The sequence below is a fragment of the Trachymyrmex septentrionalis genome, unplaced genomic scaffold (assembly GCF_001594115.1).
Source record: "Trachymyrmex septentrionalis isolate Tsep2-gDNA-1 unplaced genomic scaffold, Tsep1.0 scaffold2, whole genome shotgun sequence".
NCBI classification, from domain to species: domain Eukaryota; kingdom Metazoa; phylum Arthropoda; class Insecta; order Hymenoptera; family Formicidae; genus Trachymyrmex; species Trachymyrmex septentrionalis.
The window spans coordinates 2294324-2320060 of record NW_017305179.1 but is presented as its reverse complement, the minus strand read 5'-3'; the positions used below and the strand labels follow the sequence as shown (position 1 = coordinate 2320060).

Genomic DNA, 25737 nt, shown 5'->3' with positions numbered 1-25737 from the left:
GAAAGAAACGACCTTGTATGATTATCGGTTTTAGCTGTAATTGGTTGTAAAGAAAAAAAAAACACACACAAGAGCAAAATAATTGCGAACGTCGAAAAGCAGGCTGAAGAATGGGTTCGTGGCCAAGTTCGGCAATTTATAATAACAGGAGCTAAGCTTTATTGGAAAATCGGTTGGCAGTTACAAACTAGGTGTGGATTTATGTTGACATGTAAGTGATACTTAGAAAAACTTTAGATTGGTATTAAGAATAGAGAAATGGGCGGATTGCGTTGCCGATTCCGTTGGGCTATCGAGAAAAAATGTCGGGAATGCTGAATGAATCTTTCAAGCAGGACGCTTCGTTGTGCGCGGAATAAATGAACAGAGCAGCGTCATCCTCTGGAATCGATCAGTGACACTTTTACGGTTGATTCCGCGACCGCTAGAACCAACTATGGTTGCGGTTTTTGCCTTGTGTGGGTAGATAGATTTTTTTTCTTTTCGTAAGATCCGTTAGAAGTACGAGACTTTCTTATCTAAATTTTCCAACGGTATTTGAGCGGAAAAACGTTTTTCCCTACGCATTAGAATACAACGGTCGTCGCGGTATAGACACATTGAAATAATTCGAATAAATGATACAAAACAAATATGCGATAATTTATAGTAATAATTTTAGTAATATTTTAAAAAATATTTTACAATATATTGTAGAATTTAAAAAAAACTATCTCAATTATAAGCTGCGCGTACAAACGTGTGGCGTCTGTCATGGTTTGTTTATTTTTTTCTCTGAAATGATTCCATCATAATAGCGTGCCAATTAGGAATTAGGATAACGTATCTACGGTATAATATGCAAATTAAAAAATGTTTGCGTATAAATTGCGCTATTAATGTAAAATCCATAAAAATATTTTAATCACGATAATACGTAATATCATTTCAAAAGTAGGGAAAAATATTTTAACAGAACCACATAAAATCTTGCGAATAATATAAATACGTAACTTATATATTATACATAACGTATAACGTGATCACATCTGAAAATTCAGAAGAAATTGCAATTATGTTTCATACATTTTATTAAGATTCTTTAAAATAATATGATATTAAAATAATATGTTACTCAGCAATTTTATTTTTCCTTCAAATCTTCGCAACAATTGTCTTATCAAGATATTTCTCGGACTAGTTGGTCCTTGCCTTTCTCTTTGATCAATCTAATAATTACCTATTGTATTTTTTATCTTGAACAGACTTCTCGCTGCACAGTTACACACACATTGAAAGCAAGTTACACCTGCTAGTTCTTTTGCCGATGCCGCGTGGACCCACGAAATGGCCCTTTTTTCGCTCACGGCCTTCTTTAAATTGATCTCCTCTCGAAGATGATCGATATCGTGTTAAATAGCGGTAAACCAGACATGGGTAACACTTTAAACGGGATGAGTTATATTATTGCCACCGTGTATATCCATGGTGTGGTCCTGTCGAAAATACTGATTAGCGGTTCGTTGTCCCAAAAGTATTATAATATTCGATGCCTCGCTATCATTTACATATTTTACGTGGGATCATTAAAATGACAAATAAGCGTACCTCTAAATATTTGCCTCTAAATTTTTATCTAAAAATATTTGCTGCTAAATCTGTCTGAAAACTCGATTTATTAAAGTAAAAAAATAAATGAAGTATTAAATCTTTTCAGTATCGAAATTTTAACATAACAATCATGATGACACCATACTAATCCCGGAAAGAACGGTTTTGCTAAAATATCTAAAAAATTTGATCAGGATTGGGTAAGTTTATGTTTTTTTTTAACTAAATTAAGTTAAAGTTAATGGCTTATAAAATTAATAAAATTAAATTAAAAGTTGAAGGAATAAAGAATTAACTTAATAAAAGTTAAGTTAAGAATAAATTGACTTAAGTTTTAAAAAAAAGTTAATTTTGAAAAAATTATTTTTGAGATCAGAATGTCCTAATTTTTCTTAAAATGAGATTACTTTAAATAACCCTTACAAATATAGATTATTAGACAAATTTAATTTTATATCCACACGTAAGTTACTTATATATGTATAATAAGAGTCACACCATAAGATGTTTTTGTTAAAAATCTTCCGAGAGAGAAGGATATATTCGCGCTATTTTTCGTTCTTTAATCTTTATCTAACTTTCTTTAATTTCTAAAACGACTATTCATGTATGTTTGCGACTACATACTTGTTACAAAAAATAGACGTAAAAATTTAGAAAATAGATGGATGTGCAAAATTGTTCTACAACAATTCTTCATCTAAGGTTTATTTCATATTTATGTTGCTGAAATATAACGTTTGTGATACCTAAAATTAGTGTGATTCAAATATAAGCGGGAATTGACAATCTAGCGAGTCAATAAAAATCTGGCTCTTATTATACAGTCTCTCATCATAAAACCATTGAACTTTTTCTATTAATCTAATTAATTCTCTAATGTTTAAGACTTTATAGAAAACAAATATTAGCATTAAGAAAGATAGAAAAATTTTTAATTTAAAAAAAGTTAATAAATTAAAGTTTAAAATTAACTAAATTAAGTTAAAAATTAATATTTAAAATTAACTAAGTTAAGTTAAAAGTTATTAATTTAACTTTTTAATTTTCTTTTTAACTTTTGACGTATCAATTAGTTACTATCCAACCCTAAATTTAACATATAGATTTAAAAATAATTTTGTTAATCGAAATAATTTTGTTATTCGGAATAATTATAATATGTAGCACTCTCAAGCTAATTGTTATAATATCAAAACTTTTTATAGCATTAATTTAACTTTTTACATCATTATGCTTGAGCATCCTATATAATTATTTTGTATAATTATGATTGCATATTGATGGTACAACAAAATTATTTTCAGATTTGCCTTCAGCTAAATTTTTAGATATTTCAACAAAATCGTTCTTTCCATATAAGAAATACAATTTTTATTCTTTGACAAGCTTTATAACAATTTTTTAATGTTAATCGATATCCAAGCGATTCAACCGTTATTATTGTATTTATTTTTTCTACTTATTTTATAAATTATCATAACTCGATCATTATATTGAAAATGTTATATTGAAGATGTATTGATTCTTGTTACAGGTTGAAACGTTTGCGAAATATGTAAAATTAAATTTATATGATTACATTTAAAAAATATAATTATTAGCACAAAAATCTAGTTTAGTTCGTTAGCGCTCTATTGTCTTATTTTTAATTTATTAATTTATTTTTTATCATGGATCATATAATAATCTTTTACTGATGTAAAAATGTAAAAAAGCCCATCGGAGCCTACATCAGCTATTCGGATGCGCAAAAATTCTTTATTTTTTATATATATATGTAAATATAACAAAACAAATAAAATATACGTTTCAACCCTTCAATTCGTGTCCCTATCAATATAAAATATAAATCAAAGTTACATAATTAACGCAAGTTGATGACTACCCGACAAATTAGTTCGTTCTTCTTTATTCAAATGCCAAATTAGCTATGTAATGAATAGCCTAATAAATGTCAAAAATTATTACAGCCTATTTCAAGCCTCATTATATATATATATATTTGTATAATCGTTTACATAATTATTCACGTAATCAATAAACGTTCGAATTGCAACTACTAACTTTGCGCAAAATTGTACTTTTTAAATATAATATACAAAGAACCAAAAAATACACGGTCGACGTGTAATTACTTGACAAGTGATAGATTTTTCTAATAAGGGCTCCGGGCTTTCAGAGATTAGAGAGATGTGTTTTCTCGTTCCTTTCGCCACGGCAATAAATAATCATCGTCCTAATGAATTCGTGTGGTCCGTAACTACCGGTCCGGCCGACTCGGGGAGCGTCTCTCTTCGTTTCCTTTTCTTTTTCGCGATACCAAGAAACACTTTTCGCATCACATGCATCAGTAATGCGTTACGGTTTCGTACAACGCAAGTCGAACAACGTGTCGCTACTTGCGCGCGCGTAAAAAGCAACCCGGAGAATCAACACCGAAATTCTCGGTGCTCCTTTTGTCGCACAAGACCGGCGCGGCGCGGCGCGGCGCGGCGCGGCGATCGGCGGTTTTCTCAACACCGACGTTAATTACCTTCGCGTTGCGCATGGCGTACGTGCGAGGGAACCTGAATTACGGGGTCTCTGAACGCAAAAACTCCTCGTGCGTCGGAGGTACGTACGGATTGCGCGAGAGAAAGAGAGGAGGGAAAGAAAAGCGCGCGCGAAGGGACGCAAAGAGGCGCGCCGGTTATTTATAAGCCGCTAAGGTACTCGGTATAGCTTCGAAGCCTTCGAACCACGACTGCTCTCCTCTGTACGTTTCTTCTTCCCTCCCCCCTTTTTTTTTTCTTTTTCGTTCGTGACATCGACATTCGGCTAAAAAACCGCGAAAGAAACGGAACGATCTTTATGACACGCTTCGTCGTTGCGTGTATGTACTATGTATCTCTCATCGACCTTTTCTTTTTTTTTTTTTTTTCACCACTCTTGCTAATTTCAATCCGATTGCTACCAAAGGAAACTTGCTACTGCAAGTTGCAAGTATCGTCGTTTTCATTAAAAATGTTTCGTAGAGATACGATAACTGAAATAAAAATCGAACATAATTGATATTACATTCCATTATATTTGCTCACTATTCGACTATTACTTTGCCAACAATGAACTTTTAACTTTTAACGAGCAGAATTTACATTTATTTTTCTTTAATCTTTGCAGAGTTCCTTTGAATTCTGTACGAGAATAAATAAACTGCACTTGTTAAATGTGGTAACTTTACCACATTTAACTCGATGGGGGTGCACAAATTAAATTTGCAGAATGGAGAATTAAAAGCCCGTGCAGTATATATACTTAATTCCGAATATGTGTGTCTGTGTGTCGGTGTATGCTTAAGAACTGTATATCATATAGAAATATATACAAGACGAGCATGCGAAAATACTTGGAATATTAAAGGTGGGTTGAGATCTCCGTAACTCATAAATCATCGGCGTCTACTTGTACCTACGTATTCGCATGTCGACAGGATAGTCCATCTTTTAAATACATATGTGGTGCGTGTCTGACTAAACCCTTTTGGTCTTCTTAATGACTAGCGTCATTGTATACTTAAATCACTGCCTTCGAGCTTTATGATTACATAGTCGTCGAGCAACGTAAACGCAGTTAATTGAACATTAATAAATTATCGAATCGACACGTTATCAGTAATTACACAAGCACGCCAATAAAAGATTAAGTTCATTCAGAAAAGTAATTGAGAGCATTGTAGAGCACCTTACGATGCGGCTTTTAGTCAGATTTTCTCGATTTGGAATTTTTAACGAAATAAAGATAAATCTTCTGAAATGAAGAGTACTGCAAATGCGGAAGAAAAGTGATACGAACGAAAAGTAGCAATTAAGGTATCACCGTTCGCAATGTTCGTATTATTATATAGCTGCGTATTATTATATACGCTAAAAGTAAAAATAAAAGTCTTGGAGACAGGTGAATCGCGTGCTCTTCTTCATGAACGAATAAATCATGGATGAGGCTGGACTTCCGCGCTTTATTCCACGGCTCGTTAATTCCAGAATCCTTCATGCAGAATGGATCGTTTCTTTTTTCGGGAATTCTGCAACGAGACGAGGATCATGCATGTCCCAACACAGGACCCATAGCCCCGGAATTTTTCCGCAGATCATTTATGGTGAACGTACCTTGAAGTACGATCCATTGTACTCCCTTTCTGTACATACGTTTAGTTCGTACGTGTACAAGTGCAGTTTGCCCCTACATAATGTTTCAGAAGAAGGTATCAAGTTTTCGAGAAGAAACGTGCGGCGAAATATAAATATTATATGAAATAGATATTATATAATAGTTATAATTACATAAAGTGTTTTATAAATAAAATATTTAAAAAATGTGAATTTTTTTTTCCCGAAAATATTTCATCGTTTTAAGATGCAGATTTGAAAAAAAATTTAAGCAGATTCTATAAGCGAACAATTTGAATGATTTCTTTCTTTTAAAGTTCGAACAAAATCACATGGATTTTTAAGATTCGATTGTTCAAATAATTCCGATATAAAAAGGAATTTGAAAGAAAATATATAATTCATAAAATATATAATGCCAACAGAAATAGCATAATTTTCGTTTTTTCTCACAATTAGTTTAATTCTATTTTATTATAATATTTAAATTCAATCTTGACAGAGATAATTAAATAATTTAAGACATTAAAAGCTCATAATTGTTTATAAATAATCAAAGAATCTGAATATTAATACAAATTTACTTCGTAAAGCTAATTCGTACAGCTAATGTAAAAACTAGCGTTGGGAATACCAAAAAAGAACATTAAAGAGAATTCTAAATAGAGACAACAGAAATCGTTACAAAAGAAATCGATCGAAAGAAATTCAGACTGCAGGGACAACACTGAAGAATCTGCGGAAGCTGCGACAGCCAGCAAGTTCAACTACTCGTTGCTGCTGCTGCTAGTTGTCCTCGAGAATCTTTGTATGGGATAGATAGAAAATAAATGAGCGAGCGTCGTTCCCATAGGATTCTTACTAAGTTGAGACTTGTATGGAACAGCATGCGAAAGCAATCATCACTGATTATCACTGATAGTGGCGACCACAATCCCGTCACGGGCCGAACGTTTTCGCTTCCGTCGTATTTTTTTTCACGCTCTCGTACGTCATATTTTCATAGTCGATTCTGGTAATTTTTGCAGCATCCTGTTACGCGGAGTTCGTCGAACCGCGTCGGAGCAGTGACCGTCATCGACGTCGTCCGTAATTTAGTAACAACCGAAAAAATGACCTTGAAAAAAAAATTATGCTACAGATCATAGCTTATAAATAGTAATAACGTTCTTTTATGATTCTCAAAACTCTTCGTTTTATAAGCACATTGGACTGGAAGAGTCGTAAAATACATATTTTTGTTCTTTATTTCGTTATCTCATTATTCAGATGTAATGTAAATAAAAAAATTGTTATTAGAGTAGATATTGGCGTCACTTGTCTCAATTTTGTAAGAATTAATATGATATTTTATTTAATATTCTGATATTTTATCAAAGTATTTTTATAAATACAATAAATGTATTTTTAAACAATATTTTATATATTTTACACTAAAATAAATATTTGCTTAAAAATAAAATTCGTGTAACGACGAATTTTGTAAGATTTATGGATTTGTATGTCATTTAAATTTGTGTATTACAAATTAAATTTATTGTTTTGTTCTTTATTGTGTGCAAATATTTAAATTATCTATTCTACAATGTGCTCTTTGTTTCTTGTTTTTTTTTTTTTACCTCTTGTTTTTCTCCTTTGTCATCGCATTATCAACAATTATATTTCTTGTTACGTGTTTCCTGTTTCTTCCGAAGTTCATTAACTTTTATCTCGGGCGACATAAAACAAAAAGACAAGATAAGAAAATAGCAAAAAACAAGAAACAGAAAACGAAAAGCTCATTAGTAGAATAAACTATTATAAATATGTATAAGTAAATGTGCAAATATTTAAAAAAATCTTGTTGATTCACAAGTATTCTCTACAGGGCTCTTGACTGATTACATCAGCGTGATTCTTCTTGATAATTCATTTTTTTAATATCACTATCAGATTCATTACGGTTATAAATAGCGGAACCTGTTCCCACGAGCCGATCCGACAGGGAAAATCGTATCGATGCCGCGATATGGTGAGAAAAAAACGTACACGCACGGGTTGGCACAAGAGGTGCATCCTGCGCGATCCAAGGTCGAGAAACAGAAGAGACGCGACGGTCTACATAACTCGATCTTGGATGCTGCAATGGCTTGGATGGCTTTATACTTTCCGTCGACACGCTGTATCTTCAACTTGCTCTCGTATCCGTTTTTCACGAGATCGGCATGCCGCAATGACGACGAGGGTCCTCCTTCTCGAGCGTAAGCCTTTGGATGCGCTCAACTTGGCTTTCATCAGTATCGAAGTGTCTTCACGCACAAACGAAACCTGCTCTGTACCATTATTCCTTAATTGATTGATAATTATCTTGCACAAAATATGGTATAAAGGTATCACTGCTGACTGTCTTCAAAAAGAAATGCTATTAGACTTGATGTTGCACACAAGAAGTATACTTTACGTAATTACACTTGTTGCAATTGAATATAACGTAAAATACTTGAAACATATATATATATATATATAAAAAAAGAATATCCGGTAAGGTAGACGCAAAAAAAAATTTAAGTATCGTTTCGTTCCAATTGAGTGGCATTTTTTTGCTAAAAGGAGATAACCAAGAAGAACTGAGAAACTCAATTATCTGTATAATATTTTGTTTATAATATTTTCTTTCATGTTGACGCATGAAAGAGAGAGAGAGAGAGAGAGAGAGAGAGAGAGCCCACACTAATCCTATACAGTGATAACTAGCTCGAGTGCGAGAAATGCGATTGAACGGAGAACTGGACAGTGTCGCATTCTCCGGTGAAGAGGTGCGAATTCCTGGACACGGTATCGGTTCTCGTGTGTAATGTGTAACATCGAGCGTGTAACGATCGGAACACGGTTTGTGCCCCCTTCCACACCTGCACGCAGCCACTATTCCTTCTCGCGTGCACATACACACGCGTGCCGGTGCTCCACGCACACCGGCAAGCCAATTGGAGAGTCAAGTCTTGGCCAAGTCTTTATAAGTAGGAGCCATCCGCGTCCTCAGGACTTACTCCCTCTCGGGAACGTGCCACGATCAGCAACCGATTTTCAGAATAGTTGGTAAAAAGTTTGTAAAGCCAGCCAGGGCTCACGCTCCACGAATTTCCGAAGACGAGGATTGAAAGGAGACGGAAGGATTTGTGAGATGACGAACGTGGACGACTAACAAATGACGGAATTCTTTGCTGAATGCATCGAAATGTAAGTCCATATATTCTTTTTTCATATTTGCGAAGGAAAACCAATCATCTGTAATTTTTGGTTTTTGCAAAATAAGCTAAAAAGTTAGATTTCTTTTCATATAGATTGGATATTTTTTGAAAATCTGTGCAAGTTTTGAAATGTATTTGTTAGTAGAAAAAGTGATTAAATCATTAATCTCTAGGAGATTGCATATGTGCGGAAAATTAAATGAGAATTATGAGACGTATATTTTTTTTTAATTTGCGCGTTTGTATTTCATTAATGAAAAGTGATTAGATCATTAATCTCTAGGGGGTTGCATGATGGCGAAAGATACTTGTACCGGTCAATGAATAAATGTCTGGCGTTTAAATAATCAAGAGAATAAATCTCGTTTGAATCAAAGTTAATTTATAATATAATTTTTCGGAATCATCATAAGCGGTCACGCAAATATAATTTATTATCTGCAGTTCTGAAAAACTTCGTAGAAATATCCTTGGGATATTTCTTCGCTTCCTTGGGAAGTAGATTGGCGGAGTATTTAACGAAGGCCTTAGAGGGAAGTGATTAGCATAAATTTCGACGTCCGAGGCGTTACTGGTCGAAAATTTAAGCAGCCTCATAAATACATAGCGATTATGATGCATCAGATAACGGAGATCGATTCGATCATGCGTTGGTGTCGATAATTGATAACCAAATGATGCGTTAAGTTCCTCAAAATGTTATATATCTAATTTTGTTAATGCCAAAATAATTTGCATAATTATTGCGTTTAGCACACATTACTAATCTACATATTTTATAGTGGTAAACATAGTTACGTTTATACATTTTTGTAAATGTATTGTAAATTTTTCTTACGTTGCAGCGCTTTTCATTTAGCTCTTGAGATCAAAAGCTTAATTGATTATTACAAGTTAACAGGTATAGCAAAAGTATCAGAAGTCTCATAATTTAAATCGAAGCTACTTTATTACTGAGATTAAGCACGATATATGTATAATGGATACCTTATTTCCGATAGTTATCTATAATTAATAGCCATTAGGATTCCATTAAACTAGTTATACTGTTAATACATAACGATCACTCGCAATTTTACGTCTTAAACGTATAATTGAATGTGATTATGTTTATTGCGATAATAAAATATGAAAACAGTAATTTAAATGAAAACCCTCCTTTTAATTATTTCTATCGTGAAATTATCTGATATCACCTAATAATACAATATAAAAAAAAAAACTCTTAAAACACGAACACTTCGTATAATAGCTTTCATTCATACCTCACACTTTTATAATCATATTTTCGCGTTCTAAAATTGCTACCAAAAAAATACTATTGGCATTTAGCGTAATAAAAAAGCTCTTTGGAGCTGGTCGAAGATCAATGTCGAGCGTGTAATATATGTCGTTATATGGTCATGACACTGGTCGTCACGTAACTGTTTCACCCGGTCACAAGCGGGTCTTACAATACTCGTAACATGCCCACAATGTAAATGACCGTTGCCGAAATATAAATTCCCCCGCTCGATCGCGAATTCGCGTCACGATCTGAACGGCTGCTGTATTTGGCTCGACATTCCGCGCTTCGTATGCTCGGCTCGAGCACGGCCGATCAATCCCGTCGTTCGATCTTGGCATTGAAATAACCGATTGGCCAAGAAAAATAAACAGGCTTGCTCGCGGGCGCATAATGCATTATGTACGCTTGTGTAGCATTTCGTAATCTGTAGACGGCAACAGCCTTAAGTGATACCGGTCTTAAAATTAATTTTCGGTCTGATGTATCATAAAGAAACACCGCACGTGCACTGTGTAAGTATCGAGCGAATCATGCGAATTTCATTCCAACGTATTACTTAATTATTGCTGTACAAAATGCGCCTTAAAAATTGCACGTGTAATAAATAAATGTTTGTTACAAGCAATAATTAGGATAAATGAGAGAAGTATATTAGATATCTATGGAATATCGCAGTATAAAATTTGTTAAAAGTGTAAAGTGAATCACGCAACTTTTTCTATCTCTTTTAATGATAAAAAGTGGTCTCACTCGCAAAATATTGTATCGATAATATTTTGGGGAGTAAGACCACTTTTTTTAATCATTAACAGAAACAGACAAAAATCGCGTGATTCACTCAGCGCTCTGTATTTTTTATTATACAGTTATCACGATTAAATAGAAGAATTTGAAAAATAAATAATTAATTAACAATTTTTAATGCTAACATAAAAATAGTTGTTACATTATTTAAAAATGAGAAATCAACATAAAAAGATCCTATGTAAACCTCTTGTTACAAAGAACAATCTTTACAAAAGAAAATGTGTAATTATACAAAATTTTTTTTCGTTACGTGATACAAGGAATGTTTCCATTACTAACAATATTTTAACGAGCAACGTTTCCAGACAGTTTAACCTTGCGCAATTATTCCAAAATGGAAGATAAAAGTTACCGGAAGAAGAAAAATTCAAAATTGACTCAACGGCAACTATACACGCGCTTGTTTAATCATATTCTGTATATAGAATAAAAAAATCAGTAAAATCTTACCGATTATCATCCATACTTAAAATTATTTTTATATTCAATATTGACCATAATATGTGATATTTGTCTGTAAAATTCTATAAATTACGAAATAAGAATAAAGAATAAATGCACACACATTTAAATACTGAATATGATTGTTTACGTACACAAGTTATTGTAAAAAATATAAAGTTTACACCATGTATAGGTATATATACATATATATATATACAGTGAGTACAAAAAGTATTCGTACAGAGAAAATATTAAAAAAAAAAAAAATAAACTTTATTTTAAAAAATTAAATATTATCCAGCGAGAAATAAGTCAAATTGATGTCGAATCGATACGATGATTTCAACACCAATTTAACGTCGATTCGACTTTTAATTGATGATCATTTCTTGTTGAATAATTAAGAATTTATTTATAAAGAATAAAATAGACTGTATGTTTCTTAAAATTATATATACCAAAAAGATGTGCATTAATTATAGAAAATATATCATCTGAAAAATAAACGAAAAATTTTATTGTTTGGATGCTCAAAAAGTATATGTACAGTCGAGAAATTTAGCTTCTAATATCAGAAATACATGCGAAGCTCACTTGTTTATGTTAGAACAGAATGTATTTATTGCATAAAATTGCTAATTAATGTTTAGTTTCTACAAAAATAAGACTTTTTTTATAAAAAATTTTCTTATGCGAATACTTTTTACTCTCACTGTACATATATTTCCAGCTGCGTTATATTATACCAGCTCAACGTGATCATTAATTGCACCAAACAAGGTTCTTACTATGAACATACCGATTCCATTGATTCACCGCGGCTAGTAATTATGCTCTATTTATGTCTACGTAATTCACACCTGCAGCTTTCTCATTTTCTTAGAGATACGTAGCTTGTATACCAAATAGCCTTGAACCTTAACACGCGTAGCTAGTGTCAGTGACGGATTTACGCACGACGCATGATAGATCTTCGGGATACCTACGGGATGATTGTATTGAGTAGCAAATAAAGGGGACATTGAAAAAAGAGGTGTAGAGACTTGTAAAGAGAATGGTAGAAGCTGAAGAGTCAGGAAAAGATGTATACAACTTACAAGGATCCCTTTAATTGCGACGTGTCATTGCAAAGGGAGTTTGGATGATGTTGTTAGTCACGAAGAAATCCATAGAGTACAGTTAACGAGCGTCATGTAAATTTTTATATTGTAACATTATACTACGCGTTATTAATTCAGCGCCAAGTTTATATTGTACTTGCAAATGAACATTTTTTACTTTATAAAAAAAATACTAATTGCATATATAAGCAACCAACTATACAGCCAATTATACTCATGTAATATTATATATATTACGTATACACACACACACATATATATATATATATGTATAATATATCACATAAATTAATTATACATTTAAAGATTACATATATAATTTACATTAATTTCCCTAAAACATATAGTGCAAATTAAAAATATTTTACATTTTCATAAAGATTATATTATATACTTATCCTTTAAATAAATATATAACTAAATTTGTAGAAATAATTAATGATGAATTTTATCTATTTTAACCCGCGATAATTTTATTCCAAATTTTAAAGAAGAGAGTCTAAAGATTCTTTTAAATAAAAAATTATTCAAGAGTGAAATCTTTCTACTGAAGATACACTTATGTTGAATTGTACATATTTACAAGTACGCAATATTTCAATGATAATAACATGTCATAATAATCAATGCAGTTATTTTAAGAGGAATTCGTCTTATGTCTTGATTTCATTGAACACTGCAAGATTGTATTATATTGTATTGCTGAATAATAGAATATCCTGATTTGAAGAAAAATTTATCTGATAATTTTTTTCTAATAATATATATTTAATATAAATAACTGATGTAAACGGGAATATATAAATCCTATTATTATTCTTTTATAAAAATATTTAAGTATTTTAAAAGCACATTTCCTGAATGGAAGATATGTTTCTTAACATAACGTTTAGTGAATGTCCTTTCAGTAATTGTTGCAATTTATTCCGGATTCTGTATGACTTCTCATCATTCCGACGCCACTGTACATACACCAGTACACATATCGGTAGAGAGGGCAAAAGTGGAATTGGCGGGAGAAGAAACGACCTTGCTACTTTCCGCGGCAAGGTTGCACTTAGGCCGTACGCATGCTATCATAACAGCTCAGGTTCACTGTACTGCATCATCGCCCGCAGACTGAGATATTACTATTTCCTTCGTCACGGTGTAACAGGTTGTGTCTCGATTAGCTTTTGCTTCTGTCTGAATGCACATCACATAAGTTGTAATTTTGAGCACTTACTTGAAGACATTTTCCAAAGCAAGCTTTATATATAATATTTGCTAGTGCAACTTATTAACAATTTCGAAAAGTCTAATTTTGCGTTACAAACATTCGATACAATGTTATCGGTATGTCCTCCAACTGTTCGGTTCTGAATAAAAAATAATAATCGCACGTCACTTATCCTTCATTATCCATAAGAAATGCTTGCGATGAATCAAATCGAACGTCGACCGCGCAAAGGACGTATAGACTCAAGGATCGGGAAATGTACACTTATATTTTCTGCCAATTTTCTATTATTACGGCGTTATCAGCGATGTTTGGCGACAAGGTTGACTATAGATTACTATTTCTTAAAACATGTTCCACGCAATTAACAAGCATCTGTGTCGAGAATTCCAATAATCGTTTTTAATTCGAGGCCAAGCTTCGTTTCACGCGTGAAGTTACTCGAATTGAAAAAAATGATTTTCAAGATAAAAATCGAGAAAGCATCTACATATTATGCGATTCAAAAAGATGTACTTCTAAAATTAATTATATTTTGAACTGTATCAGATCTATAATTAATTCATAATAATGTTTTATTTTTAAGGATCATGCAAATTAACGGTGAACTATGTACGTTGAAGGAAAGAATATTCTTATAATGCAAAAAGAGTGTCGTTGTGAAGTACATAATTATATATCTTTATTATTCTATAAAAAGCCTCTCTCTCTCTCTCTCTCTCTCTCTCTCTCTCTCTCTCTCTCTCTCTCTCTCTCTCTCTCTCAATTTGCAATCTTATCATCAATCTTTCTGATAAATGATAAGTCAAGTAATAATTTATTGCCTTTAATGGGGCGATCTCAAACTTGTCAAACTTGTTGGGGTACGGCTTTTAATAACGATATTGAGTGACACTCAACCACTATTAATTAGATTATCGGCTCTTTACGATCGATCGATTATCCAGACTAGTAAATTTCTTGTCATTTTCATAAACAGTTCACCGTTAAATCTTTAAAGAATGAAAGAAGAAGAAGAAGAAGGTGTGCAATAACTGTCGATAATTACAAAGTTAATTAATGTAATCTGAACGCTATTATGTTAATTTTTTCTGAAGTCCTACTCTAAAGATGATAAAGATATTTTCGATAGTGCGATTAAAAAAAGCACACATTTCTGTTTTGCATTTCTTTATCGCACTGACATTTGCTATTAGAAGCATTTAGGGTCGTAATGTCTAATTTGATTTTTTACAGTTCATCTACAAATAAGTTAAATATTATCTATTTAATTAATTTTATTTGTTTCTCAAATTTAAAAAAACTCTTTTTCTAAACAGATAAACTTAAGAGTCGTAATGTAAATACATGCTTGAGTAAGCGCTTGGGTAAAGCCTTTTACGCTTGATCGAAGTTGCAGAAATCAAATACTTATCGCGAACATTTAACTCGCGATAAGCGTTTGATTTCTGCAATCTCCGATTACAAACTTCCTTTATCCTCTAGATATACCTTAGAGATGCAAGTTAAATATGTATACTATTTATAATAATAATCAGTACGTTAATGAACACTTAATGTTTTGTGAAGGTATCGGATAACGTTATCACTAATTTTCCCATTTTCAGATTGCTCTAATAAAAGAAACGCAATATGTACGATTCGATTTACATTTAAATCGAGTTACCGCTATGATGATACATATACTAATGTCAGTGATTACATTAGTGAAGGCAAACAAACTGAAAGGCCAATTGCATCTAGATTACTTTATGTGATCAAAAATAGCATTTTACTATGACGTGTTAATTCTCGAATGGTAATACATGAACAATAATTAAATAGTTTCATGTATTTGCATGTTTGAGAACTTATGAAAGATTCGATATATAAATTCTGTCGGCGTTGCGCCGCATGAAAGAGAAAGAAAGAGCGAGAGAGGGGGGAGGGGGGCGAAAGGGAGAAAAGGAAGCCAGTTAATTCCGCAATGTCGATTCTTACCAGTCGAGATATCCATCGGCGAAGGGCGGGTTAATTGCACGACAAACCGCGGAGATACGCTGGACACGTTGTCCTTGAAATGCGTCCGAGGCTGCGAGTTCGTTTAGATTTAATTCCCTGAAGTAGCAACAACAACAGCAACAGCAGCAACAGCAACATCACCACCAGCAACAGCGGCAGCAGCAGCAGCAGCAGCAGCAGGTGGTAGACCTGTTTGAAACGGTTTATAAATAAACCATGTTACCCTCTTAACAGCCTATCATTACTTGCGCGTATCTTCGAACCGTCTGGCATTTATATCCGCAGCTTAGGGTATCCGTTTACACTTTGATAGTAAACGATAGTAACAGCCGAATGGCTCCTCATTATGCTTTATGCACGTAGCGATGCGCCGCGCAACAAAATGTATCTGCAATACTTTACGATAGACAACGTGGAATCTTGCGCAACGTTAATTGCCCATAAAAGAGATGAATAAGGAATAAACATACGTTTGTAGTCGCAATAATAAATGACAGGACCAAACTAAAATACTTATTGATAATAGCCAAAGGGTGCGTAATTACTCTCATATTACAAAATGCAATTTCTCTGTAAAGAACCATGTGTAACGAGTTTGAGAATTATAACTAGCAAATAAAAATTTCTTTTTCGATTAAACTAAACTTTGCTTATTTTCTTTGGAATTTGCATTTTACACACACACACACACACACACACACACACACCTATAAAACTAAGCGCGGTTAAATTCTATTAATGTTTTTTCTGATCTATTATTTATTTTGCATTCACTAACATTGATGTTCAGCATGCAAAATAGATTGCACGCTCTTTCGCATAATCGTAAACACGCCTGTGATTGGAAGCAATGACCACGTGGAATAATCTTGATTAGCATTCAGTGAACGATCAACGATGTAAACGGAGCCTACAACATCGCACCAAAAAATGTTTCATTCAACGCTGCGAAAATTTCTCCAAGTATACCGTATTACAATGTAGGTTATTCACACGAATTTAATATGGTAATATAACAAAATATTAGCTGTATCAATTGCAGCGTACATTAGATAAAAGTTTGAAAATTGCGCTGTTAAATGCTTTCTAAAGATTATAAAAAGTATGAAATAAATTGTATGAAACAAATTTTGCAACGCACGATTGGCATGACAATGAATTCACAATCTGAACGTAACGTCACGGTGAAGTTATGGATACTCTGCAAGAAGGCGTAGTTTGATGTTACGTGATTATCGCGTAATAACATTCTTTTCACTAAACGAAAAGAAAAGATCATCAAACGAGATTGAAACAGGTTTAAATTATCCTCTACATAGAATATTACCGCATATCTCTTTTCAGTAATAAAACTTTTTACTTTTGTTTAGATGTTAATGATAATTAACATTTAACAAAAAATTTTGAATTAATAATAAACTATATCCCTATATCATCGCCTATAGCGACTTATGCTAGCATTTATATTTCCTGTTGCATAGATCTCACAATTAGTTTCTCACCGTTGCTCGTAGTTTCCATCTTGATAAACAGCAGCGAACTGCATATACTTCATCAATAGAGCTGCAGATAGTTGAAGAAATAAGATGCACATGATGACGTTTTTTTATGGAAGCTTTAACATGCTTTAAGATGCTTTCTTATCGGATAAATTAAAACAGAAGTGGATAGCCGTTCTTCAAAACAGCAGGGTCAATAACCAAGATAGTTAACATACACGGTTAGACTTATAAATTGTTTGGCAAAAAAAAAAACCAACATTTCTTCTGAAATCTAAACATAATATATGTAATAAATAAATTGTGATTACGTCATCATGTTTTTATTTTTTATTGTAAACTGTTCTTCCAAATTCAGTTCCTTAGATTTCATCTATGTAACATATTTATACATACGTATATGCAAATAATCTAACAGTTCTGTTAATGGATAGAATGAATATAAATATGTGGGTAATAAGTATAATATATTCAAATTTTCATATCGCTCGTTATTTATAGACATGATCATTTTAAAAATCCAGATCGTGTTTTATTTATAGTACAATGAAAGGTTAATGAAAGTATTATAAAAACTTTCGTTGAAAAAAACTTTCAATTAAAAAATTAAAACTCTTAACTGTCGATAATTAATAGAAAAAAGTTTTCGTTTATCAAGCAGACTATGATAATTTGCTTAATGATATTTGCGAAATTTATCTTAGATTCTTCATTAAAAATTTGTACTTTAAGAAATATTGTCAGTTAATCCTTTATTTTAACAAAATTTATATTTTTACATTATAATGATTAATAATTTTATTATATTTCTGATTATAGATAAAGTTGGATATATACACAAAAGATGTGGAAAGTTCAATCGACTTTGAGCATTTTCACAGTATTGCTCATAATAAGATTTACAAAAGCTGGTGAGAACTATTTATTTATTTTTTTAATAAATGATATTAGACCGCATTGTGAATATACAAATAAATATTAAATAATATTTCAATGCGAATTTATATATATCAGTTCTATAACGAGCGCCGAAATAATTTTCGATTTTAGAATGCAATCTTAAAACTGAAACTGAGATAATAATATCACAAATTAAATTGGCAAGTACTTTAATGATACTGATGCTAATAAGTATCTTAAACAGGTATAAATAATTTATTGTGAAAAATTAGAACTGGATATGTATAGAAATTCACATCAAAATATTATTTAAGTATTAAAATGTGTTTAATCTTTCTTTATTTTAATCTTAATTTATTTAAAAAAAATTAATATAAGATAAATTTTTTAATATGTAAAAATTATATGACAATATTTAGCCTAACTTAAATTTGAGTGTTTATTAAATCTTATTGAATTGCAGATTATTACGAGTATAATCAAGATCAATACCGACAAAGTAATGCTCCTTTTAAATGTATAGAAGAGGGTTATCATCCCGATTCGCATGACTGCAGAGTTTACTATAGATGTGTAGATTGGGGCAACGGCAGCCCGTTAACGACTTTCAAATTTGAATGCGGAGTAGGCACAGTGTTCTCGAAGGATAAGGGAGACATTTGTACGCATCCAGAAGATAGTGGTCGACCTGAATGTGGCAGCTCCGAGAATGAACTCGATTCGAATATACAAGATCCTCCTTCTCCTACATGGACAACAACAATACGAACAACTATGTGGTCACAATCAACTATGATACAGTCCCCAATAACTAAACCATCTACAATCACGACTGAAGCTGCGACAACAATAAAAAAACCAGAAACAACAATACTACCACCACTAACAAATCGACCACCTATAGACGAACCGGATAATAACATTGTTAATTGTCAAAATGAATATCAAACATGTACACAAGAAGGATTTTTAGCCGATACTTGTGATTGCAAAAAATTTTACAGATGCGTAAACGAAGGGTACGGAAGGTTTACAAAATATGAGTTTAAGTGTGGCGATAAAACTGTTTGGGATCCAGAAATTCAAGCATGTAATCACGCTTGGGCTGTTACGAGGAAAGACTGTAGGCAGAATTTGGAAACTGGGAATAATAATGGACAATGGAACGGTGACACTGGAGACAACAGTGGACAATGGAATGGTGATACTGGTAGTCCAGGGCAACCAGGACAGCCTGGAGATCCAAATGGTCAACCAGGACAACCTGGAGATCCAAATGGCCAACCAGGATCATCGGGTAGCCCAGGCTTTCCGGGATCCCCAGGAACACCGGGTTCTCCAGGCTCTCCGGGATATCCAGGGACACCAGGTTCACCGGGTAGTCCAGGCTCTCCGGGATACCCAGGAACACCGGGTTCTCCAGGCTCTCCGGGATATCCAGGGACACCAGGTTCACCAGGTAGTCCAGGGTCGCCAGGATACCCAGGAACACCGGGTTCTCCAGGTTCTCCGGGATATCCGGGAACATCACCGGGTTCTCCAGGCACTCCAGGTTCTCCAGGTAGTCCAGGCACTCCAGGTAGTCCAGGGTCTCCGGGATACCCGGGGACACCGGGTAGTCCAGGCACTCCGGGATACCCAGGAACACCGGGTTCTCCAGGATCTCCAGGATATCCGGGAACATCACCGGGTTCTCCAGGTACTCCGGGTTCTCCGGGTAGTCCAGGCACTCCGGGATACCCAGGAACACCCGGTTCTCCAGGCTCTCCAGGATATCCGGGAACATCACCGGGTTCTCCAGGCACTCCGGGTTCTCCGGGTAGTCCAGGCACTCCGGGATACCCAGGAACACCCGGTTCTCCAGGATATCCGGGAACATCACCGAGTTCTCCAGGCACTCCGGGATACCCAGGGACACCGGGTTCTCCAGGCACTCCAGGTTCGCCAGGTAGTCCAGGCTCTCCGGGATATCCAGGAACACCGGGTTCTCCAGGCTCTCCGGGTTCTCCAGGTAATCCAGGCTCTCCGGGATACCCGGGAACACCGGGTTCTCCAGGCACTCCGGGTTCTCCGGGTATTCCAGGCACTCCGGGATACCCAGGAACACCCGGTTCTCCAGGTTCTCCAGGATATCCGGGAACATCACCAGGTTCTCCAGGCATTCCGGGATACCCAGGGACACCGGGTTCTCCAGGCACTCCGGGTTCGCCGGGTAGTCCAGGCACTCCAGGCACACCGGGTTCTCCAGGCTCTCCGGGATATCCGGGGACACCGGGTTCTCCAGGCACTCCAGGTTCGCCGGGTAGTCCAGGCTCTCCGGGATATCCAGGAACACCGGGTTCTCCAGGCTCTCCGGGTTCTCCAGGTAGTCCAGGTTCGCCGGGTTCTCCAGGCTCTCCGGGATACCCAGGCACACCGGGTTCTCCAGGCTCTCCGGGATACCCGGGGACACCGGGTTCTCCAAGCTCTCCGGGATATCCGGGAACACCGGATTCTCCAGGCACTCCAGGTTCGCCGGGTAGTCCAGGCTCTCCGGGATATCCAGGAACACCGGGTTCTCCAGGCACTCCGGGTTCGCCGGGTAGTCCAGGCACTCCAGGTTCGCCGGGTTCTCCAGGCTCTCCGGGATACCCAGGCACACCGGGTTCTCCAGGCTCTCCGGGATATCCGGGGACACCGGGTTCTCCAGGCACTCCAGGTTCTCCGGGTAGTCCAGGCACTCCGGGATATCCAGGAAGACCAGGTTCTCCAAGCAGTCCAAGCATTCCTGGATCCCCTGGAAATCCAGACTCACCGAATTCATCTGTTAATCAACCGTCAACAGGTACGATAACTATATAAAATATTATATATGTGTATACTATAGTTTCACTATTAGTATAATATAAACAAAATCTTATTTTAGGTATTTGTACAGCAGAAGGGTTTTTCTCCGATCCACAAGATTGTCGCAAGTTTTATCGGTGTGTCGATAATGGCATGTCCTCCTTTATAAAATACGACTTTCAATGTGGTGCTGAAACTGTTTGGGATCCGTCCATTCAGAATTGCAATTATGCTAATGCTGTACCGCATTGCAATCAGGCAAATGGTGCAATTACAGATAAACCCGACACATCGCTGAATGAAATAAATAGTACAATTGGACCAGATACAAGTAAATTACCATCGCAATCTCCTGAAAACTCGACTTTGCCACCGACATCTTCAAAACCAGAGATACAATCTTCGGCTCAACCTGATAGCACTACCAGTCCCATTGCACCATCTCAGACGACGTCAACTTCTTATTTGCCACCCAGTAGTACATACTCGTCTTCGACAATGCAAGTTACCGAATCTGTTTCTTATGTTCCTCCTGCACATATGACTACTACATCTGTATCTTATTTGCCACCCTCGACTACTACCAGCGGAATATCTGAATCTACACCCGAATCTGTTTCATATTTGCCACCTGATACTAGTACAACTACTTTGCCAAGTTCTGCTTCGTCAGCTGCATCTTCACCTCAGAATGAAAAATACAAGTGTACTAAAGAAGGTTTCTTTCCGGACCCTGATAACTGCAAACAATTCTATCGTTGCGTTCAAAACCAATCCGGATATCAAAAATACGAATTTAAATGCAGTTCTGGCACAGCATGGGATCAATTAATACAAACGTGTAATTATATTGATAAAGTAGCTTCATGTTCACCAGGTAGCAATGAAATCGATCAAGGTCTTGATTCCAATACTCCTACATCTGAACTTCCTGCCATGAGTAGTTCCACAACTGTTTCTAGTCAAACAATTGCGACTACATCTCCAATTCCAATTTCTACCGAAAGCACTACAACTACCAGTACTCCAAGTGAAACATCAGACAAGACAGAGTCATCATCGACAACAAGTACATCTGTTAGTAGTAGCGAAACTCCCGCTTCAGAAAAACCAGAAGAGATTCAAATGCCTGGTTCTAGTACAGAAAGTTCATCTTCATCCTCATCTGAATCTACTTCTGAATCAAATGAAGGATCATCTTCATCTACATCAGAATCACATACACCAGATTGTGCGACACAAAAGCCGAGCAACGCAATAGTATGCAAGAACGAAGGATTTTATCCGCATCCAACCAGGTGCGATCAATTCTATCGCTGCGTCAATAATGGCAATGGTTTTAATGTATATCATTTTGACTGCCCACCAGGCACTATTTTTGATTCCAGCATCAATGTATGCAATTATCCTGAATCTGTTCAATCCGCAAAAGATTGTACGACTGGAAATATTTCAAGCAATGTAGAATCGACAACTCAATCCGGAACGCCTGAACAATCGACATCAGAGGGAACTGCTACTGTAGCTACACAGAGCACAACTCAGCAAACAGAAGAAAGTACAACGACTGAGCTTGGTACGTCTACTTCAGAAGAAAGCGCTCCTACTTCTACAGAATCAACGACATCAAATATACCAGAGAGTAGCGAAAGTATGATAGAGTCTACGACTGAATCCACTACTGCCACTACAGAAACTGCTATCGATTCTAGCACTTCTGAACAAAGTAGCGAAGCTACAACTGAAGCTGCTGTTTCCACAGAATCCGAAACATCTACGACCGAGTCTCAAAAACAATCTACGGAATCCCAGGAACAATCGACAACTGAAGAATCTCAGGAGCAATCAACAACAGAGTCAAAAGAACCATCTACTACAGAAACTCAAGAACAATCAACAACCGAATTACAGGAACAATCCACGACAGAATCTCAAGAACAAACAACGACTGAATCATCAGAATCGACAACAGCGGAACAAGGAGCACCTTGTTCTATAGGCAATTTAACTGATGATCAAATAACTCTAGTTTGTCCCACTGGCTTCCGAAGGCATCCGAAACATTGTAATCTATTCTATCAATGTAGTTCCGAAGACATGGAAATAAAGATTCTCGTATTGAGTTGTCCCGAAAATACCATTTTTGACGAGAAAAAGATTCAATGTCTACCCGAAAGTGAAAGCAGTCAACCATGCATGGGAACCAAGTCAAGCGCCAGATTTTATAGAAGATTAGAAGATCATGCTTTATCACCTGTAAGTATTTTCAATAATCAATTAAATAAACTAATAACTTATAACAAAAAAATATTCATTGCAAAATGTTTTTTCAATTTTAGGTAAAGGTATCGTCAAATCAGCTTTGTCCGCAAGAAGGACATTTTCCTTATCAACAAGGTTGCAGCAATACCTTTTACAAGTGTAAACGTGATGTCCGAAACAGTTTACAGGGATACCTCTATAAATGTCCTGAAAACTTTGTTTATTGGTCGGTCTCCAGAAGATGCGAACGTGTGACACGTCTCCCGATGTGTTCGCATTTGTCGTACAGAGACAAAATTGATTGGAATGATCGATGGCAAATACCGATCGAAGATTTTAATCTTTCCGCCAGAATGCTACACTTCTCTTGATTGCTTAATGATATTTCCTATATTCTACATTCTTAGTAAATACGAGTTGCAAATTTGCCATAATAATGTCTATAGAAACATATATTTTTTTTAATTAATTGTCATTCTCTATGAAAATGTGGAATAATTGAATATACAGGAAGAATTAACAAAATTACAATATTAGCAAATTAATAATGATGAATTATTGAAAGTAAATATGCTAGAGTAATGTGCTAGTTGCATATTTAAATGAATGATTAATGCAATGTGTGTATGATGTGTTTGTTTATCTTTTTATAAGTTATAAAACATTCCTAAAATAATATTCTAATTAAACTTTTTGCTTATTTTGATGCAAAAAGTTATTTTTGCTACTGCAAAAATATGTATGTATTATTAATTTCCAATAATTTACAATACTTTATGATATTTAACAACATGGCTACGGAAGATCTCGATTAAATTTAATAATAGATCTTCGGCAGTCGTCTTGGATGAATTAGTGTCAAACTGCCATTACTCAATTTTTAGTCAGTAATAGTTATGATAATGAGATCTATTAATAATTATTGACAAATGTGAGTAACTTTGCAATGTATGAATCGAGTACAAGGACAAATTTTCATTATAGAATTGGGGGATTATTTATTTTTGTTAATATGTTATTCAGATTATTATTATTTCGTTATCACTAAATATCAAATGATACAAATTATATATATATAAAAGGAAATATATTTGCAAAAGTAAATACTTTCCAATTTTTATAGAATTATCATTCAGTATCATTATATTTTCAATTACTACTATTTGATACTGGGGATGGTTGCGGGACTTGTATGCAATATTCTGATTGTATAACGCAATATGCTATTTTATATTTATTAACTGAATTTCATATTCCGCATAGAAAATATTCATGAAAGACATCATTAAAAAATGTAAAACTTTGTGCTAAATGTGGTAGCTAGTTGTTTAGGACATATTGTGTAGAAATATTCACGCGCAATGTACACGCGTTTTGTACATATATCTTGACAAGTAATTTCTCGTAAGAAGTTAATGCTTTCTCACGAAGTATTCTAATGCATTTATCAAATATTTATATAGTATATGAATAAATTAAGATCAATACTTGTTCATTTAATTCTGTGTTAAGTTCGTTTGCGTGTTTATATTTGATCTCTACATGAAATTTGTATTAATAAAAATTGTATGTGTGTGATAAGAATCGATATTTTACTTTCCCGTCCTCTTACGTTAAAATACTTTTTAGTTAAAAGTTTTATTTAACATTTCTTCTAAATATACATTTATATGTATATCACCAACCACCATCAATGAGATAAAAATACTCAATAATATTAAAATCACTTTTCTTTATATACGAGTATGAAAAGTTCGAGTTCAAAAAATTTACTGTATGTTAATAACGTGTCTTCTCAGAAACTATCATGGCTAGAATAAGAAGTAATAAATAATCATTAATAATATATCGAGATAACAAACAATTGTATATAGACAGAAAATAATACTCACCCTAAGATTGCTCCGCCGGTGCCTGATCAATGTCTCATCTAGATCCCCTTACAGGACACTCGCGAAAAACACTCGCAAATAATATATACTTAATTATTATTAATAAAAATCTATCGCGCAACACTACATACTCCGTTTATACAAAGTCCATTTTTTTTTAACGTGTATGTCAACGATATATTTATTATTTCCAAAACAAACGCGCGACGAACCAGCTGCCGTTCGCTTATATTCACTTAAATCGGCGAATAGGCTAATAGTTAACGAGGTTAGCTTCTGTCTTAGATTATTTTTACACAGAGAGAACGATTATGTTAAAGTATCTAAAAAGTTACAGACATTAGATATTTTTATATATTTAAGAAAAATTATTCTTTTCGTGTATATCTTCAAAGTACTTAGCCCTCTCATTTCATACCCGTGGGAGGAAAAATATCATCTGAAAAATATACAATATACAAAATTATCTATTACTATCCAGCAAACGAGAATGGATTGAAGTAGATTCAGATC

General features: G+C 34.6%; 1 protein-coding gene across 4 annotated transcripts; it reads left to right on the top strand.

The window, feature by feature from the left end:
• The first annotated feature begins 8777 nt into the window (after positions 1 to 8777).
• On the top strand, positions 8778 to 23835 carry LOC108747507 (mucin-12-like). Of its 4 annotated transcripts, none has more exons than XM_018485045.1 (6): positions 8778 to 8954; positions 18164 to 18255; positions 18708 to 19748; positions 19869 to 21068; positions 21150 to 23326; positions 23410 to 23835. In XM_018485045.1, the coding sequence occupies exons 2-6, from the start codon at positions 18189 to 18191 to the stop codon at positions 23701 to 23703; spliced, it is 4779 nt and encodes a 1592-aa protein (XP_018340547.1). In that variant the 5' UTR covers positions 8778 to 8954; positions 18164 to 18188; the 3' UTR covers positions 23704 to 23835. The 4 variants fall into 4 exon arrangements, with proteins under 4 accessions (XP_018340547.1, XP_018340549.1, XP_018340548.1 ...); XM_018485047.1 differs by having other exon boundaries at positions 18708 to 19823; positions 20193 to 21068; XM_018485046.1 differs by having other exon boundaries at positions 18708 to 20183; positions 20373 to 21068.
• Positions 23836 to 25737: the final 1902 nt, after the last annotated feature.

Bases quoted from the DNA above. Each gene is read 5' to 3' on its own strand.
- LOC108747507 (XM_018485044.1), top strand. From the start codon at position 18,189: ATGTGGAAAGTTCAATCGACTTTGAGCATTTTCACAGTATTGCTCATA. The intron at 18,256-18,707 runs GTGAGAACTATT...ATTGAATTGCAG, and splicing joins AATAAGATTTACAAAAGCTG to ATTATTACGAGTATAATCAA. The intron at 23,327-23,409 runs GTAAGTATTTTC...TTTCAATTTTAG, and splicing joins AAGATCATGCTTTATCACCT to GTAAAGGTATCGTCAAATCA.